Source organism: Panulirus ornatus, chromosome 23 (genome assembly GCF_036320965.1).
Source record: "Panulirus ornatus isolate Po-2019 chromosome 23, ASM3632096v1, whole genome shotgun sequence".
In the NCBI taxonomy this organism is placed as follows: domain Eukaryota; kingdom Metazoa; phylum Arthropoda; class Malacostraca; order Decapoda; family Palinuridae; genus Panulirus; species Panulirus ornatus.
In genome coordinates this window covers 20,640,718-20,661,528 of record NC_092246.1, presented here as the reverse complement: position 1 = coordinate 20,661,528, position 20,811 = coordinate 20,640,718, and the positions used below count along the sequence as shown (strand labels likewise).

The 20,811-nt window shown below is 36.4% G+C and overlaps 1 protein-coding gene across 5 annotated transcripts in view; it reads right to left on the bottom strand.

The window, feature by feature from the left end:
* Nucleotides 1-5,986: 5,986 nt before the first annotated feature.
* Nucleotides 5,987-20,811, bottom strand: part of LOC139756874 (inter alpha-trypsin inhibitor, heavy chain 4-like) — a 457,935-nt gene continuing 443,110 nt past the window's right edge. For 3 of the 5 annotated variants that reach the window (XM_071676730.1, XM_071676728.1, XM_071676731.1), the window contains 4 exons: nucleotides 19,313-19,396; nucleotides 17,293-17,508; nucleotides 15,242-15,403; nucleotides 11,585-13,519 (listed from right to left, as the gene is read on the bottom strand). In XM_071676730.1, coding sequence (XP_071532831.1) covers nucleotides 13,484-13,519; nucleotides 15,242-15,403; nucleotides 17,293-17,508; nucleotides 19,313-19,396 — 498 coding nt within the window. In that variant the 3' untranslated portion in view covers nucleotides 11,585-13,483. Of the gene's footprint in view, nucleotides 13,520-15,241; nucleotides 15,404-17,292; nucleotides 17,509-19,312; nucleotides 19,397-20,811 lie in introns of all 5 variants that reach the window. The other 2 variants (XM_071676729.1, XM_071676732.1) reach the window with 1 other exon arrangement.

Here is a 20,811-nt window from a genome sequence, read left to right as displayed (position 1 = left end):
ATTCAGAAATGTTCCATTTACCGATTGAGTTTTCGCTGTTTTAAGCATTAAGTAAATCCTGAAAAATTTGGTTTTGCCTTGACAACCTTTTCATTTATAACCCGAACCAACATTACGAGAGCAATCCACCATTACCCTAGTTATGTTAATCCCCCCCCCCCCCAAGCCTTCAATGATATTCCAAATCAGTAACTAGCCAACAAAAATCTTTACATTTACCGTAGAGAACTTCTACTCCACCGTTGTCTTCTACGAGTGAAAATACACAAGAATATACTTTAACCTAATCTTACAGCAAACAGATTACAGAACTTGTACGAAGGGAAAACGGTATAAGCCAACCACTGATTCGAACTGCAATTTCTATATTTGCTTTATATCTTTCTATGGCCACTTAGCAAGGTTTCTATATACAATACCGTGGATGAAGTTACGTGTGAGGTTGTTACATATGACTGATGGTTAGATTTGGGTGGACAATGCCCTGAATAGCATGATTTCCAGAAGTTTTACTTATTTTTACAATATATTTTCCAACAGTATTAGAGGTGTATTTCAACGATCCAACTTGATTTCGCTAGAATTCGTTTGAATTTGGTTGATTACAGATAATAAGTGTTGTACCTAGGCTATAAGTCAGTTTTGTACTCCTAGGCTGTAAAAAAGTTAAAGTATATTTCAACTGTATTCTGTCTAATGGTCCTTAGTCTATAAGTCAGTGTATTTCACTGTATTCTTTCTTATAGTTCCTAAGCTATGAGTGAGTCAGTATATATCACCGTAGTCTGTCTGGTTATAAATACGTCGAGTATATTTGTCCATTCAAAGTGAAAATAATGGTGGAGTCATGTTATTTGGAAGCTACTTATGTGAGAGGTATATTATGTATTCAGTGTGGTGCAATTACCTCAAAATACAAGTACATCTGGGTGTAAACAGAACAGAATCGTGAAAACAGATGTTCTCCACAGTATACACGGAAAATGTTCGTGGCCAGTTACTGATCTGAAGTATTGTAGGTAAGAAGGGATGAACACGGAACATTTGGGAAATCCTGAACCAATACTCCTCGTTAAACCATGCCTCTCCTGCCCTGGTCATAAACCCTGTCAACGAAGCTGGAAACTCTTAGAAAAGACCAACGACAAATATTCAACACCTGTACAATTAAAAAAAAAAAAAATACTTCCAAAACTCACTTTAAATCACCGAACAACCTCAAACAGAGAGAGAGAGAGAGAGAGAGAGAGAGAGAGAGAGAGAGAGAGAGAGAGAGAGAGACGGGGGATTGGCAACTGATAATGAACTCGCTAATGACACGATGAAAAAGTTTTAAAACAAAATTGGTATGTAAAAACACACTGTGTCTTACGAGAACTCAGAGCTTTGGAGTTGTCTGGATGTTAAATTCATCCTTAATATTAGTCAAATCCTTATGATAATACTTGAATAATAGCTATTGGGCAGAAGCAAGTTTAATTATGAGACTGTCGAACAATTCTCAACGTAAATAAATTTATATATATAACAACAGCTAAGAGCAATAATCAAGGGAGTTTTGTTCAACGAAACAATCAGCATTTGTAGGTCAATTTCTCTGTATTATAAACGTATGTCGTTGTTTGGAGGAAGATAGTTTCACTGGGCTATATACAAAAACGGCTTAATACCCTAACAAAACACACTGCTTTTTTTTCCTTTCGAGGGACTATATAAACGTCATAATGACTGCTGGGTTATATCATCTATAATTATCATGACTCCATTGCGTAACCACTTGAAGGAGGAGGTTCATCCCCCTCCCCTCAACCCCTTTAAAGAATATTACATCGTGATTAATTGTACAGGATGCATGACCCGAATCCTGCCAAACAACCATTGCCTGAGGATCGTCCATGATTTTATCCTGATTTCAATATGTATCGTAACTACATTGCCATGAAGATATTAATGATTTTACTGTATTTGTGTACGATCTTACACGGCAAACATACTTAATTTCACTAATGGACATTAACAATATGATGAAAAATATGCTGTCTGTTTTCATGGATGATGTTTTACATAAACGTTAAGTAGGTCATAAAAATAATTATGAGGTAAACGCCAAATGGGTTAGAAATAAAGTAAAAGAATAAGTGGTGATGGTATATAGGATATACCTCATCAAAGTCAACATAATATTGTGATCTCAAGTATCTTTGTTTTCGCTTAATTCATTAGCGGGGAAAATTAAATGTAAGTATATAAAACACTAAAATGTAAACTACGACAGACCATAATTACAATATTAGCGAACGTAATAATACAAAATTAAAAAAATATATTTATTTATTTTGCTTTGTCGCTGTCTCCCGCGTTAGCGAGGTAGCGCAAGGAAACACACGAAAGAAAGGCCCAACCCACCCACATACACATGTATATACATACACGTCCACACACGCAAATATACATACCTATACATCACAATGTATACATATACACACACAGACATATACATATATACACATGTACATAATTCATAGTCTGCCTTTATTTATTCCCATCGCCACCTCGCCACACATGGAATAACAACCCCCCCCCCCCAAGGAAATTCTTGTACCTCTGTATTACGACCAATGTTTGTCAAATGTCAATAATGGAGAGAGGGAATACTTGCCATTAGTTAATTGAGTCATAATACTATTGTACATATGTAAAACCAAACATACTTACGGGGTGAAATCATACATTAAATACAGTAACATTATTACGTCACAAGCTTGGGTACAGGCCAACACATTCACGGTAAAATAACCTACGGTTATTCTGCCGGAAACCCCTCTCAAACAATCATCCATATGTTTACTGTTCACCAGTTCTCATGGGGAACTTTGTTACTGTTCAGCAGTCCTCTTGGGAACTTTCCTCTCGGAACTTTTGCCATAAAAGCTTAACACAAGACCTTAACGACGCTGAGCCTGTCTGCTGCCCTCATTGCCAAAGACCAGATTCCTCCACCTAACCTTTGGACATATTCAGCACACGAATCAAGGAGCCAAATCATATAACCTTTAGCTGACAGAACTTCAACAAGATAAGCCTCTTTCAATGAGCAGTAATGGCACAAGACTTCTACACAACAAATCCATCAGGGAGAAATGATAAACAACTTACCTTTTTGATGGCTGAGCTACGATGCCCGAGGCAGGCGGCTCCGATATGAAATAGTCCAATTATCACCCACATATTAACTGCATCGAATTGAAACCTACTGATATTAATGGTCCAAATACTAACACAAACGTGCACTATATACAAGTAATGTTTCTGACGCAAGTAGTCCAAATATCACCAAAATATTGGCTGCATCGAGGTTCGCGCCGGCAGCCATGACAGTTAACGGAAATGAATGTCTTCGACTCGTATTGGGATTCGAATGAACAACTCGAGCTATTGCTTCGTTGTTTCGAACCACCTGAACCCTTCAAAATAACTAAGCCAGCGATTTAAACGTAATATATATATATATATATATATATATATATATATATATATATATATATATATATATATATAAAGAAATTCAAAAATTGAAACTTCTCTTCCAATTCTGTACCAAAATGAATCACGAGTGTTGGTAGTATACCCCAGCTTGTAAAATTGTCTTCTTAAGCGTAAATCCTACATTATACGTTTCATATTTTATCATTATGATATTATCTTGTTCTCGGTAAAATTCTTTCAACTAACATCCAGTTTAGAGTTGCGGAGAAGCAGCGTTTCTCTCTCAGTTGGAATTTTGTTGCTTCCAGTCATTTTGGAAACGAGGGACAATGTTTTACTGGCAATTTTTTCCTTCATATTTGTACGAAATGCTTGAGAAAGCATAAGGAAACGATGGTGTGAAGAAGTGTGTTAATCACCAACCGAAAAATACTTTCTATACTGGCTTGGTTAAGATTCTTTTTCTAAGGATATTCAGATCAATATTCTCTAATATCAAAGTAAAAATGTTTCATTTAGGTTAATCATGTACCAGACATATTTTCAACTTTCAGCAACGATCAATTTGAAATTACACCTTAGAATAACTTTTTGTGTTTTGGGTGCTTAGAACTTCATTTATAATGAAGGACGGTATGTACTTATGAGTATGCATATAATTAATCCATTGGATTTTGTATACCCATTTGTGGGATAAAAGTTCAGCCATAATAACATGAGATATCTTTACCAACAGAAAAAAAAACTAGTTGAAACATAGATGAAGCCACATAAGAAATCCCTATAGCACCAGGAAATTTATGACTAAGTACCCTCATTAAACTGAAACGATCGTAGTGGTACTTTTAATGCTCTTATAATGTTCAGCTTTCAGGCCTGATTCTGACGCGTCTACCAGCAAGACTGATCTCCGGGGACTCATTAATTAGTCACAATGAGAAAGACGGGGACATTAACTCCTCCAGTTGTCCCAGGCACCTTGTACCCACCAGTGCAGATTATCAGCTAAGAACAGAAGTGTCAGGGGTGCAGGAGGACGACGGGAAAAGATTATAAGATAATCTTACGTGTAGGCTGGCGGTTGTTTCAAGATGTGAGAGGCTTCGATATAGAAAACGAACATTCATAAGTGGTATTGAATCCTTCATTTGGAGGCACAGGTGGGATCAAGTCATTCATATGTATGCACAAGTTGGATCAAGTCCTTCATGTGGAATCGAGTCCTCCAGGTACATGGAGAAGTGGGATCGAGTCCAAATGGGTGCGCAATTGTACTAGATCAAGTCCTGATGGATGCATATTTAGGATAGTTCTTCAGATGAATGGAAAAGTGTGTTCAGTCCTTCAGATGAATGGACAAATGGGATTGAGTCTCTCAGATGAAAGGACGTGGGATCGAGTCTTTCAGATGAATGGACGTGAGGTCAAGTCCTTCATATGAATAAACAAGTTGGACAGACCTTCAGATGAATGCATGAGGGAATGAATCCTTCAGATGAATACACAAGTGGGATCCAGAACTTTATAAGAATGTGAAATTCAGACCTTTTTGTGGTTTCTCCTGGCTGCTTCATATGCCTTGGTTCACTTCATTTACAACATGTTACCCTCTCTATACCACGTCGCTCCAATTCACTCTACCCAGTACATGCTTTTCATGTTTCTGCAAGTTCTGACTCATCACTCAAACTCTATCACTCCATCCTTCCACCACCAGTTTGTTTCCCCCTTGTTCCATCCACTTCTGACATATATCCTCTTTGTCAGCCTCTCCTCACTCATTGTTTCCAAATGTCAAAACCATTTCAGCCCACTCTTCTTATTACCACAACTCTCTTCAGCATTCTATTACTTACTTGATTAAACCACTTCACCAAATGCTGTTTTCAAACATTTCATTTCCTACACATCCACCTTCCTCCGCACATCTCCATCTATAGCACATGCTTCGCATCCATTCTTCCCCCTTCCCCTTCAGCTTGGTTCTTGCATATCTAGAATATCCAAGTTCCCCTCTTCAAAGACAGAACCAGTCTATCCTTCTTTCTCATCGACTATGTTATATCCAAGCACATTCTTATGCCCTAACTTGAGCCTTTGGGAACCATCCTTGCTTGGCTTTTACTCATTGCATCTTATGGCACATAGATGTATAAGAGATTTCATTCTCCCTTGTCCCCAAGTTTAAAGTATGTGTTGTCAATCATTTTCTTAAAAATGTGGGGAAAGCTTGTTATGGGGGGATACAAACAGAGAATTAGAACTTGTCCTAAGACAAGACAGGGATATGACAACCACTGCAGTGGCTCACTACACTACTGTCACTGCTCCAACTGATGCCCAGAATATGGTACCTTCCTGTTTGGTACTCTTTCTCAATATGCTAACCATACGGTGCATGATCATACAGCGTACTCTAATCCTAATGAACAGCATGACATAATAATCCATCCCATGCTACTAATTGTTCTGAATATATTCACTGGGGGTAAAGAAACAATTTCATCTAGATTTCTTTACTGAAAACAATATACAACATCAAGATTACTATGAACACATGAAATCCCAGTATTACTTTTGTTATTAACATTCCCTCTCATGTACAGCAGCAACAACTATAAGGTAAAAACACACACACACACAAAAGATGTTTGATGAAGGAAAACTTTGTTTGTCCACATCAACGAGGTGGAGACTAGACTAACTTGGCTTTTGAGGTTAACTAGTTTCACACTAGAAAAATTGACTTACTATGTGTGGGAAAAATAATTTGCCTGTATTACTACTAGTTGTGGACAATTTTCATAACAACAGTACAATGAAGTCTGAAGAAGAATTTTTGAAGATAAATCATCTTATCTTTATATTCAAGAGGACAATTTACGTAGATTGGCATATGCTAGTCACTCGTCTCATTGCATGCGAACAAGGTCTTACCACATAGGTTTGGGCTTCTCTGAAGCTTTAAATTATTTCATTAGCTGAACAATACTTCCGTAACAGCATGGACGGTAATCAACTGATTTACTGCTAGTGAATTACACCACTCTTATTCAGAGCCAACAACGGGTGCTTTTCCTTGACTCTAATTCAAAAACATTTTATTACCTTGGCAACCCATTAGCCAAGAAGAAAGGTAAAATGCCTCAAGGAACAAGATACTCTGAGGCACATTAAACTGTCAGTAAAGATGAAGTAATGGGTGTAAAAAGGAAGCAGGAGAACAATTTTTGCTATTTTAACTTCCTGTGGTAGAAGTGCATCTTGAGGATTCTTCAGCTTCTGAGACTAGTATCCTGACAAAATGGAATTGTACATTTTTCAGCCTAGATGACAGCTTAAATGAATTAAAGTTAGTCCCACACAAGCTATATATACTGCATAATCATTATTTGTAAATAGAGTTCATGATTATTTTTCTTAAGATCTCTTAGCTCATATACTCAGGATTCAGTAAGGGCTTCACTAATGTGTGTAATGGAGATCACATCAGAACGCTATGTGGTAATTACAGATGAAATTGGCATTTATTCACATTCCAAGTCCATTGCAATTTACACAACACTCAGTCCATACTTAGAAGTTAGTGAGTTCACAAGCTGAGAAAGCAACACACTGTAAACATTTCCATACACCTTTAATAGGTCTTGAAAAATTTCATATATATATTATCCTTGAAAAAAATTAAAGCACATCATCATTAATGCATATGAAATACACATCTTTGATGAAAGAAAACAGTTTTTCTCATCTTGGAAATAACTACTTTAAAGAAAAAATTTTTGTACAAATGGCAGCTAACTTTACATACCTCATCAAAGAAATATTCTGCTAATTTTTTCAAGTGTCATACTACAAAGTAGATATAAATAATGAAACAGTGAAATGCAAATTAACAAAATGTATTTACATGACCCTTAGCTGACACAGTTATCAAAATATGAGAAAAATTAAATCTGGTGGCATACTCTTGATAGAAACTGTAATTTCCTTCAGGTGATAAAGGACTCTTGGAATATGGAAAAAAAAAGTGTTACATGCCTCTCAACTGCAAGTGGAAATAAATGGATGAGTCATGACTTTCTAGGTCGAAATTGGCATATCAAAGCTGGAAAAAACAATTAGAAACATAAGCAAAAGGTTATATGGATTATACTCTGTGTTCATATGTATGACACTGTGAAATTCTAGCTAATTAATTTGGAATACTTATACAAGGTATTTTCTTCTTTCCAAACTAAACATACACATCTGAGAACACACAACGTGAAAGTGAACTTTTTAAGTTTCACTTCAAGTACAGGGACCTCTTGATTTATGCAATGGTTGCATTCTTGAAAATCATCTTGTAAATCAAATAATATAACTAATGGAGATTTGAGGATTTCATTATTACCAAGACATTACAGAATATCATACCAGTGAATTAAAAAAAACAGAAAATAAACTACTTAATCCTGTTGCAGTCTTCTCTCCATAGAAAATATATGCTCTCAAAGGCAATTTCTTCCAAAATAATCCGTTTTCATCCACATTAAAAATCTGCTTAGGAGAAAAATCCCATTTCTTGATACAGATTGGTAATTCAAAATCTGAGGGGCCAGATGTGTTTTGGAACTTTTTGTTTTTTGGAATATCAGCATAAGTGTGGTAGCCAACCAAGGGGTATCCCACATTCTAGCCATGACTCTTTGGTACAGATATGGTAGCTCACAAAGCAGGGTATGGGGCAAAGTCTAATGCAATATACATCTAATTAACTATATCTCTGATGCCTCTTCCCTTCAGAAACTCCCTGAAGAGTCTCCATAACTGGTGAACTCCAGTGCAGCTTCTTAGCCTTTAATACCCCATAACAAATACAGATGCCTTAGATGGCTTGACAAACCATTCACTCTACACTATTCCATTCCATCACCATCTACCTCAATCCCTATCACTAGCATTCTCAGAATAAATCACTACTAATTGAGTTATTAGCATACTATACTTCAAGAAAACAAAAGGCCTGTACCTGTGGAAACAGCAGTATTCCTTGGGGAAAGCAGTATTCCTTTGTGGGAAGCGAAGGGGGAAGCAAAGGTAGTGTGCACCGCTCTGCAGACAGTTGGTGTGTGTGATGACTGATGTCTGAGTGAACATGTACTATGATAATGTTGATCAAAAAAGGTACAATGGGGGATGAAATTTTCAAAACTCACAGGAAAAATAAAACACTTTTCCAGGTTTTCTGTTTTCTAAGACCTCTCCATGGGGGAATAACAAAAGACTATTACATGTAGATATATGAAAAAATCTAAAAGAAAAAGGGCTCTAGCCTGACCCACCATTACCTGAGGAGATGAGGAGAATGGTACCCAACCCAGCCTCGTGTGAATTCAGTGCAGGCTACGGTCAGTTATGAAGATGCACTATAAAGTATGAATAATGTGGCGAGTGAAGTGGTTACGGTAGTGTTGACATAACATACCCTATTTTTTACTTTAAGAAACTTACTGACAATTTTACTATAGTGTTATTGAAAAATTATTTATTTTGGGTTATTAATAAAGAAATGCATTTCAGTATTATAACAGACCTGTAGGAAACAGTGTTCCTTTTGGGGTTAACAGTGTTCCCTGGTAGGTAGGATTGGTGGTGGGCACTGCTCATCAGAGAGAGAATTCCACCAAAGTACATCTGTTTTTAAGTTTTAATACCTACATTATATTTAGACCATAACTACTTATATTTACGAAGACCAAGGGCATGCTTAATATCAACTATTTATTCACCTCTCTCACAACGCTTGAGCAAATCCATCAAAACCTAAGTGGTGATGGCCTTACACTTCTTAGCACCACTGGACTTTAAAAAGACACCTTGGTGGCAAGATGAATGGGGGAAAACATGTGCAATGTACAGTACACTGCAGTAGAAAATACTGTTGCACTCAGTGACATAGACTGTATTCACACAATGTGTAAGCTTGCTTCTCGTGCAATGCTGGCGACACCACACCACTGTGCTGTCAGCCCAATGATGATCATGTTATTCCATTCTTAAGTCCACACAAGTTTAAAAGGGTGTAAATTGACCAAGTATGTTCTAAAAATGGTGTAAATCAAATAAGCATAAATCGAGAGGTACCTGCATGTGATTATGTGGTTACCAGGGAGACAAATATATACTGCTTTTAAGAAAACCTGACATTAATTTTCTGAAACTGCAATTCACAGCTGTTCAACCCCCTAACTCCTAGCTTATGCTTCCTTTCCAATCCTGAGACTTCAAATCTTTTCAATTTGTAAAAAAAAGTACATAACCTTACGGTTTCAAAGATATTCATATATCAATGAAATGTTTCACTTTTAATGTGTATTCCACACACTGCTTTCACTCTGATGGTGTATATTAGTAAATGTTGCAAAAGAACACACAAAAAATGTGGAGGTAAGGCTTGAGTGTCAAGTGAGTTGCCAATGTATGTTTTACTGGTAATTCTACCAACACCGCAAAGCTGATTATTGATTATCATCATGTTTTAACTTATAAAAGATTTTTTTTCACTGAATCAATGTGATTCAATGATATTATTTTTCAAAACAGCATTTTCATAAAAGTCTCTAAAATTACCACTGGCACCAGTCAGATGCTGTGTTATCAAGGTTAGGTAAACTCTGGCAACACTTTCTCCACTTTTGCTAGAAACACAATCTCCCTTCTCCTCTTCATCAACTTTTAATCTTCTTAGAGTCAGTATCCATAAAATCATTCTCCTCATGGTCCAAAGATGGATCATCAACATTAAATAAAACAAGATCATCTTATGTCTGGCTCTCTAAATCTACCTAACAGCTGCTCAAATACTTCCTAGAAAACTCACGTACTATACTATTACTGAGACAACTGGAGATGAGTGACTATAGGGAGAAATTATCATACACTGCCACCTCAGCAGCCACCCAGGCTTTGTCGGCAGAGGCACAAAACTTGATGCATAAATATTAATATTGAGGAGTTATGGGGCTAAATATCTTTTAATTGGAAAGTTTTGTGCATTTTACTGTAATTAAAAAAATAAATACTTTCCATACAGCACAATTCATTATACTTTACACCAAATTATTAATGTACAACTGATGACCGAAGTATTCACACACATATGCTGTTACCTGGAAACTGTGGAACAAAAAATCAAAATACATTTGACTTTACAGAAAGATCAGACATCTTCAAATGCAGAAGGTTCCATTGTAAAGCATAAAAATCAAATGCTTTAGTCATATGATGTAACTAAAATGCAATTCCTCTTTGGATAAAGTATCAATTTTGGTTAAAATCCTCCAATTACATATCTAGTCATTCAATAGATCATTATTTAAAGATGCTAGGAAATCTTTTTTTTTTGAAAACTTCAGAATCTAGTCTGATGCAAAGCCATTCCATCTTTGTGTTGAAAACTGTTATACCTATTCTGTTTAAGGGACTGTCTGAATTCTTTTCATAAGCTTCATGAAGTTCTCAGAATTCTCTTCCAAGATATAATGAGGGGTGGAATCATTAACAATTCTTTTTCAACTTGTGCCATGTGATAATTATAGATTAAGAAAAGTCTCTTGACTGCTAATAAGCAATAAATATCGTATTCAGTAAAGAATTTCATTTATCAAGACCAAAAGGTGAGAAATGTTGAATGCTTGCCAATAAAAACTGTTAAGCAAGACCCATGTCCATGAGCAGGACATGACAGCCTCTTTAGGTGAAGCCTTATACATTCTTTACACACCCCCACTTTACTGTAAAAAACGTTGATTTTCAACTTAAAATGGAGCCCACCACAAATATTTGTTAAGTTGACAAGAATAGAGCAGAAATCGTCATAAAACACTAGAGGATATGCTAAATTACCACAGGAAGCTCGAGTCCAAGTTATATTGATATATTTATTGCTGCCTATTACGAGAAATATTATAAATGGATTGTGCTTGATTATCTGATGTATGTGCTTTAGAAAAAGTAAAACAAATGCTGAGGTAAACAAAGTTAAGAAACAATAAAAATAGAAATAAGTACGATGAACTGCTGACATAGTTTTTTTAGTCAATGAAAAATAGGAAAATGTCATATCATATACTTTTAAAGAGCATAGTACATTTTTAACAACCTGTATTCAAGTTTTGTTTCAAAAATATCTTAACATATAATTACCAAAAGGAATGAACACATGAAGTACAGATAAAAAATCTAATGTGATGTTAACTATACATCACTGCTCAAATTGTATATGAAATTCTAACAAAAGCCTTTATAATTCATTCAATAAGAACCTTGATTATCGTCACACTTCTTAGTTATACATGCATAAGCCAAGGAATAAGTATAAATGTGAAAGTCTTGTCTCCCAAACAATCATGAATTTAAATGACAAGATGCCACAAAAACTCAGCCAGAGTATAGTGACATGAAGTCACTATGTTCACTTCAAACACCCATGCAACCTTCAGTACTCACATAAGACTAAAGTTATCAGACCACTGGTGTTCAGTTTGACCTTTAGAAAATATAAAACACCAATAATCTGAAATTTTAGAAAAAGCATTACTTTACATATATATAAACAATTCTATTTCAGTTTATATATATATTCATATCTAAGTATTTCTAGAAAATAAAGCACAAGGTCAAAATGTTTTCTTTTCAGAAACAGACAATTTGATCATATTGAAGATACTTGCAGAATTTGAAAGTACTGGTATGCTGTATCAAGGAAATGTCTGCAACAAAATCAGCTTTTAAAAATCTTCTGTAGTGTTTCAATAACGCAATTCCTTCATATGCAGGGATTAAAGCCCTATCAAAACACCACATATGTCTGATAAATTCTAATCATGTTACTAATGAACAAACATGGAAGCCTTTGTTATCATTACTGTGTGAAATGAACTGTGGTTTATGGATATACTTTTATCTATATGAACTGGAAGTATAAATTTCTCACTTAAATTAGTATAAAGTCCATGTGCATACTTTTCCTTCTTTTAAAAACATTTGGAATTCATACATATTTTTGACTAAAATCATAATGAACTATAGCAACAAATAGGAAATTATCTGAAAACATTTAATAAATATTTACGTCAAAACTTCTCCTGCTTACTGCATAATCCCAAAAGCTAATCATATATGTACTTAATAATTTCATTAGAGTTGCATTCAAGTGGTAATTTTACACATATTAAAATCAATACTCCCATATTGAAAACATGATTTGAAATTGTTGAGAAAAATTTCCAAATAAGTAATGACTTAAAGAATTTAAGCTTCAAACATGCACAGTGATTCAGAATGAATTATCATAAATTCTGGTACATGCACTTTTGTTAAGTATATCCATATGAGACTGTCAAAATTTACACCAAAGCAAAAAATTTCAGTGCCCATCAGTCACTTTCAGCCTTTAGTAAATCAGTTCCCTTTGGAACAGGAAAAAATCCTCTAAATCCTCAAAAATAAGTTTATTTTCTAACTATGGATTGCTGCTCAAAAGGACTCAACATGTCTACCCTACAGTTTGTTCCCAAAGAGCTTTGCAACCAAGGATATCTTCTTATCGAGAACCTTGGCACATTACAAATGTAGATAAGAAAAACAACTAATACCTACAGTTTCAAAATATTCAAATACTATAATCATCAATCCCACATTCCTTTAAATTTCCAATATTCAACATACATTCATATAACAAAAGTTCATAAACTCAATTCTCATCTAATAACCTGAGTCTGTTTCTTTCCATATTTGGTTAGGCATGAATTGTTAACCTTCAAAAGTTGAAGTTAGGTTAAACTTGTTTACTGTGAGTGCTGTCAATTCATGCTTTGGAGCTTCACAGTGCTGCCAACCATGTGGCATACTGTTTAATCACTGCCAATAACTTTATTACCTCTCAGACATGCCAATGTGCATCTTATGTATATCTTTAAAATGATCAGGATCCACCACCAGTTGTTAAGTGTCATTTAACTGGTAAGTGTATCTGTGGTCCTTTTATCTGTGAAAGAAAAACAAATATGATAATACGCTAGAAAAGAAAACTGTAGCATAGTTAATGTTACACTTTACTTTCATACTACATTAGATAAAATGTAATTTTGTAAACAGAGAAAGCCAAACAAAGAGTCATTCCCAAAGTTCACTGGTATAGAACATTCAGTCACATGCCCATCATTACTGTCTGAAACATAAATAGTTCCATAAGACTAGCCTCTTTATTCATTTCAATATTATTGTAGTAGCTTTGAGCCTCACAGTTCCTCTGTGAAACATCTCTTACCTACCATTTCTTGTCTCATATTACCCTAACAGGAGAGGCATAAAAAAATAGACGAAATTCATCCAAAAACAACTGCCCATCCTACACTCTCACTTATAGAAGCAATGCAATTAAAACCTCTACAAACTCATCCATACTCAGTAAGGGTAATTGCACTTCAATAGGAGTTTTAATGATTTACAGAAACTTTATGATACACTACATGTTTCATGGAAGTAATCCATCTTATCAGGTGTATACAATTCACAAAGTTTCAATACCAAACATAAACACATAAACACACAGAAAACTTACCACCATGTCTGGGCAGAAACTAAAATGTAAGTAAGCTAGCAACATTCCTGTGGTCACATCTGCCTACAGACTGCCGATGCCACTAATAGCTTCTGATTTTCTTGTCTTGCCAATATATATATCACAACATGACTGACTGACTTACATTTAACAACATATGCACTTCCAGGAAGTGGGCATAAGTTTGTAGGCAGCCACTGACCAGGGAGGTATATTACTGGTTCTACCTGCCTGGGTATCGGCAGGGTTAGTGATGGCTGCATCAGGGGTTGTCAAGTTGCACTACTTTGACCTAGGTAGCTGTTCTTTCTTTCTGCATCATCTACATGTGGCCTGCAGGCATTTCTGCCCACATACATACAATCTCTCCCTGTCACACATAATTAACAATACTTAACTCACACAACTCATTCTTTGTAACTGATTTTCCTTTAGTGATCACCATGTACTTGCCTTGCCTTTTGGCAAAATGGTTGGAACAATAGACAGAAGTAACAGATAAGAACATTAAACAGCAGTGGGTAGGAGCTTTAAGTAAAAGTAGTAGGTAGCAACATTAAGTTGGAACCTCTGAAAAACATTACACTAGAGTTTCCCCCTTTGCCGGTGGCCTTTTAAGGGTGAGGCACTTAAGACTGAAAAATGGCACTAGAGTTCACTGGTTATGGTGACTTTTGCCATGGCCAACCCCTTGAGGGAGTTTCTGAAGAGAATGGATATCATAGATAAAGAAAGATATGGATAGGTATAACCAGAAAGTCTTTTATACATTATGTAGGTAGTAGCTGATAGGCAGCCACTGACCAGGGAAGTATATTTTCAGTTCTACCCACCTTCTTTGTATTTTACCTTGCTTCAATAAGTATAACCACATGCCACACTTATATCAGCCCTTTTAATTTTCTCTACTCATCTGTTCTCAATATACCCAGCCTACTTGGTATCCAGTATTCTATGTAATATACTGGTATAAAATTGCCTTGTAAATGAGAATATCATGCAAACTCAACATCCAAAATCTTCACGTCAGGCCAACTACACAACAAACTGTCTTTTATATTAAAAGAATCTTAACAATGAGGATCATTCAAAACTTAATCATAGCTTAAATCTATCAAATGGTGCACAAAGCATTATACCTCTTACCTGGCTTAAAACTGCATTCATAAACATTAAAAACGTGATTAGGAACAAAGCTTCACTAGGCTTTTTCAATGTTGCATCATTAAAGAATCCATGTGCAACATGTGAAGGTGAGTAAGCTTCACCGTCAAGATAATCATAATCCTGAGGCTCATCCCTGAGAAGCTGAAAATAATAAAATGATGTCATTACATTCTTAATATGTTAGAAGTCTCTTTGTATGAAGGGGGAAGGGGGAAAGTCTAAAGGGACTAGGAAGAACAGAATGGATGTGGAATGAATGAAGATGGAGGGTGAATGAGCAAGAATTAGGATGGGGTGAAGGAGTAGATGTAAGAAGGAAGGAGAATTCAAAAAGAAGAGGGAATATCTACTCTACCTTGGAAACCCCATATTACACATACATAGCTGAGTCTGCATTTGAAGAGTTGGGAGTATTCTTCAGATGTCCACGACTCTTACTTCCAAAAACCTTCCCAAGTTACACCAAAAGCTGATTACTCTTCACACAGGAAATCTAGCTCTACATACCGGACAAAGAGTTGAATCTAAAACAACATAAATCATCCAAGTTAACAACAAAACTCTTGTCAACCTTTTTGTTTACATATTACTTTGGTTTCTATTTCCAAGAGTAGGACTATTAACTAGACCTTACAGTAATCAGCAAACTACTTTACTCATCTGATGTCAGTGGCAACCCAAGAGTGGGCAATTATGACATTTCATTTTCTTCCATCTCATGTTTCCTTACAACAATAAGGAAAGTTTTTTACATTCTCAAAAACTATTACATTTTTTTCATATTTCCTCTGATCTCTACATCTTTTCCTTTACTTTATGTATCATTCAAATCTTGGCCATGATTGGTACTTCAATTCATGACTGAGCTTTTCAATATGAGATCAAGAGGTGGGGTTGATGGTAGTCAAAACCCTACCACATCCTAACCAGTAATGCTAAGATAACATATAACACTGTAATTTTTGTACATACATTATTCAAACCAATATACAACTGGAAAAGAAAATCTTTTATTTAGTCATTTATACTATCTTTCCTTTGTCACCACAATCTTCATATTCTTCCAAACTACTGTTCTGTCGCCACTCGTCTCTCTCACTGCAATATCCGCACATCAATAATGCTGTCCATAACCTCCACCAAGTCCATTCCACTCAAACCTTTAAATCATTTGTATCATCTCTTACACATTTCCTTAAAAAAATTTTCTTCACCTACCACAACCTGCACTTCCTGACGTCCTTTCTGGAATTATTTATCAAACCTGGAGTTCTCAGTCAATGTCCTTCCAAGATCTTTGTTTAACCTTTTTGTCATGGTTAAATATAACTAAAGGAGCAACAACCATCAACACATTCCCAATAAAGACAGACAATTACTTTAATGATGTTAAACTATCAGCAATATGATATCTATGGTCCATGATAAACTTATATGACTGTAATAATAACCTACTTTCACTTCATCTTTTAATACAGAGTAATAGCTACCATTTCTTCTCTGCAGTATCCTTTGGCTATCACTTGATCAAAATGCCTTCCAACCGTATTTTACTACTAGATTTTCGTGTTGGCATGAAATATTTCTTCTTTGCTATCTACCTTCTAACTGCCATGATGGGGCGTGTGGTGGGTGGTGAGAAGCCTTCTACTTAAATATTCTACCTCTGTCTTTCTAGGTTAGGAGTTTGAGTCCAATACTGTCTTATAGCAGATAACATCACTTGTTAATTGTCTGTACACAATGTACTCCTCAAGCTGCATACCACACCACAGTGTGTCACACTTTACAAACTTCTCTCTACTACTGCTAAAACATTCTGCTGCTTCCAAGTGGTTTTCATAAAAATCAGCTGAACATAATGAAAATTGGAAATGGAGGAGAATAGTAGGCAAATGAGGGAATACGAACAAGGCCAGGATGAGGGTTAGGGGTGAAGGGAAATGATCATCAATGTGTACTTTAAATGTAGGATAAATGGTAGAACCATCAGCAAATATGATGACATGATAAACAGTGTAATCACTAACCTTGATTTTTGCAGGGTCAAATACACGAATAACTGAATCTTGCGAGCGAAGGGATACACTCATGGAGTCATTGACATCTTTAAAATCTACCATTTTGTCTTTCTGTAAATCAATCTCTACATCTTCACTTTCATCTTCATCATCTTCATAGTCTTTACAGTTCTCTTGATCAGGCTGCACCACCACTAGAGATGTTAATGGTGTCACAAAATGATTCTGCAAAATAATGTGTGGGATACAATGTAAATATATAATACTTGTTTATACAAGGCAGTGAAATCATAATTTTTCTGTGTTGTACAGGTATAAGAGTGAAAACAAGCATAAAAAAAAAAAACTGGGCTATAATATATTTACCTGTTGAAGGAACTGAAGACCTTTTCCATTACAATGCAGTCTCTTCTTGAACCAGTCTATAGATTTATGACAATAGCAGACAAATTATATTTCAACGATCCTCTTCATCAAGAAGTACTCCCTTATATTTGTGGGAAACCTTTACTCTACGCTTCAGTTCATTCTTTCTGGTTCCAGGATTAAGTGTAGAATGGTAAAACGTTACAGTAAACTAAGCAAGGGGATATTTAGGGAACCAGTGCTGGCATGAGCAAGATAAGTGAGGGGTATGTGGAGGGTGGGCAGGTGAGAAAGGGAAGCGAGTGGAAGGATGACAAAATACAGTTGCTAGTAAAAGAGAAAAGAGAGGTGTATGGGCAGTACTCACATGGAGAGTGTGCAAATGACTGATAGATGTATAAAAGAAAGCAACTGAACATGCAGTGTGAAAGGCATGTATGAGAGAGAGTGAACTGAAGTGATGTGATATACTAAGAAAGGATTGAACCAGGGAAAATGAAGCAGCCAGGGTACACCAGAAAAGTCTGTGGGGTCTGGTTAAGGATAGGTGGCAGTGATAATTCGAGAATGGATTTAAGTGAATGAGGCCTTCTATCATCTGTTCCTGGCACTAACTTGCTATCATGGAAAACTGAATGTGGAAAAAAATAGAATTACCCCAAGAACCCTTTCTACTAAATGGTCCTGATGTTACTCAGGCCCTCTGTTCCAAAGGCTTCTGCATCCCAAGACTGCACTACTTCTAGTAGCAGGAAAATGTATACTCCTTTGGAGTGGGAAGCTCTTTGATGGGACTGTAATCCTAATGATATAACCTTGCCAAAGGTGACTTTCCACTCATGGTGTAAACTCATGGAAGCAGAGTCCAGGACACCGATTATAAATACTATTTAGTTTTGTCTTACATAATAAATCTTTTCCTGTTATCATTATCATTGTGGTTCATTGTTGAGTCTTTAATGACAGCAAAATCATAAAAGTCTGTAAAACTATCAGCAGTACCAGTAAGAGTGTTGTCAAACTGCCTTCATTTTTGCAAGAAACACCTCCTGTCTCATCTTAGTCAATTCTTAATGCTGGAAGAGCTGTTGTCCATATCACTCTCTGCATAAGCCAAAGACAGATGATGATCATTAAGTAATTCAGGATTATCTTATGCCTGTTTCTTTAAATCTAGCAAAAAAACACTCAATTGCCTTCCTAAAAAACTCACAAAAATGTGCTATCACTGGCATAGCTGGAGGATGATTGACTGAGTGGGGAAACTGTTGTGGACTACCACATCAGTAATCATTCACACTTGGTGTGTGGCCAATGGAACCATGAAAATTGTAAATATCTGTCTTGGAGTGTTGTCCAGCTTGTGTAAGTATCTGTTGAGCCCAAGTAAATATATGTCTGAAGTATGCATGGGGTTAAAAGAGAACCACTGATCAACAGTGTCGGAAGGACATTGCTGGGTTTGAAAATATGAGACAGCAACATTTGAGCTGCAGTATAAATGCATGCCCAAAAGTGGAACATCAATAACAGAAAGAATATTTGCACAATAGTGTTTTCATGGAGAACTAGGACTAATCCCTGAAATCATTCTTAAGATGTACATGAATAACATAAGGTAGGATTCTAATAACTGTGGTGAGTACTTGTGGTTAGTACTTACTTCTAAAGCAATAAGAAGTGCCTTCTTTCGGGCTACAGCCTTTTCATGAAGTCCTTTGGCAGCCTTCTCCTTCTCCAGGAGGTCCTTTAAAAAAGTAAGAATTACCAAATGACTAATTCATAAATACTTCTGATTTTTTCATTATTAGCTGATACCTAAAATAGTACTTCTAAAAATCACAAAATTTTCCACAAGGCATTTAAATAGCTTACAGCTCAGTATATTACAGCTGTATATTAAACTATCACCTTGTGTCCTCTGGAAAAAGAACATACATGTAAAATGTATTTAGAAATACAAAAAATGAATAAGCATGTAACAACAATTCTCTTATCTAAAATCAAAGAAATAAACAGAAAATTCTGAGCTGTGGTTTCGGTGCATTATACATGACAGCTAGAGATTGAGTGTGAACGAATGTGGTCTTTGTTGTCTTTTCCTAGCGCTACCTTGCGCGCCTGTGGAGGGAGGGGGTTGTCATTTCATGTGTGGCAGGAATGAATAAAGGCAACGAGTATGAATTACTTATTTATATTTATTTATTTATTTATTTTGCTTTGTCGCTGTCTCCCGCGTTTGCGAGGTAGCGCAAGGAAACAGACGAAAGAAATGGCCCAACCCACCCCCATACACATGTATATACATACACGTCCACACACGCAAATATACATACCTATACATCTCAATGTACACATATGTATACACACACAGACACATACATATATACCCATGCACACAATTCACACTGTCTGCCTTTATTTATTCCCATCGCCACCTTGCCACACATGGAATACCATCCCCCTCCCCCCCACATGTGTGCGAGGTAGCGCTAGGTAAAGACAACAAAGGCCCCATTCGTTCACACTCAGTCTCTACCTGTCATGCAATAATGCCCGAAACCACAGCTCCCTTTCCACATCCAGGCCCCACACAACTTTCCATGGTTTACCCCAGACGCTTCACATGCCCTGATTCAATCCACTGACAGCACGTCAACCCCGGTATACCACATCGATCCAATTCACCCTATTCCTTGCCCGCCTTTCGCCCTCCTGCATGTTCAGGCCCCGATCACTCAAAATCTTTTTCACTCCATCTTTCCACCTCCAATTTGGTCTCCCACTTCTCTTCGTTCCCTCCACCTCCGACACATATATCCTCTTGGTCAATCTTTCCTCACTCATTCTCTCCATGTGCCCAAACCATTTCAAAACACCCTCTTCTGCTCTCTCAACCACGCTCTTTTTATTTCCACACATCTCTCTTACTCTTACATTACTTACTCGATCAAACCACATATTGTCCCCAAACATCTCATTTCCAGCACATCCACCCTCCTGCGCACAACTCTATCCATAGCCCACGCCTCGCAACCATACAACATTGTTGGAACCACTATTCCTTCAAACATACCCATTTTTGCTTTCCGAGATAATGTTCTCGACTTCCACACATTCTTCAAGGCTCCCAGAATTTTCACCCCCTCCCCCACCCAATGA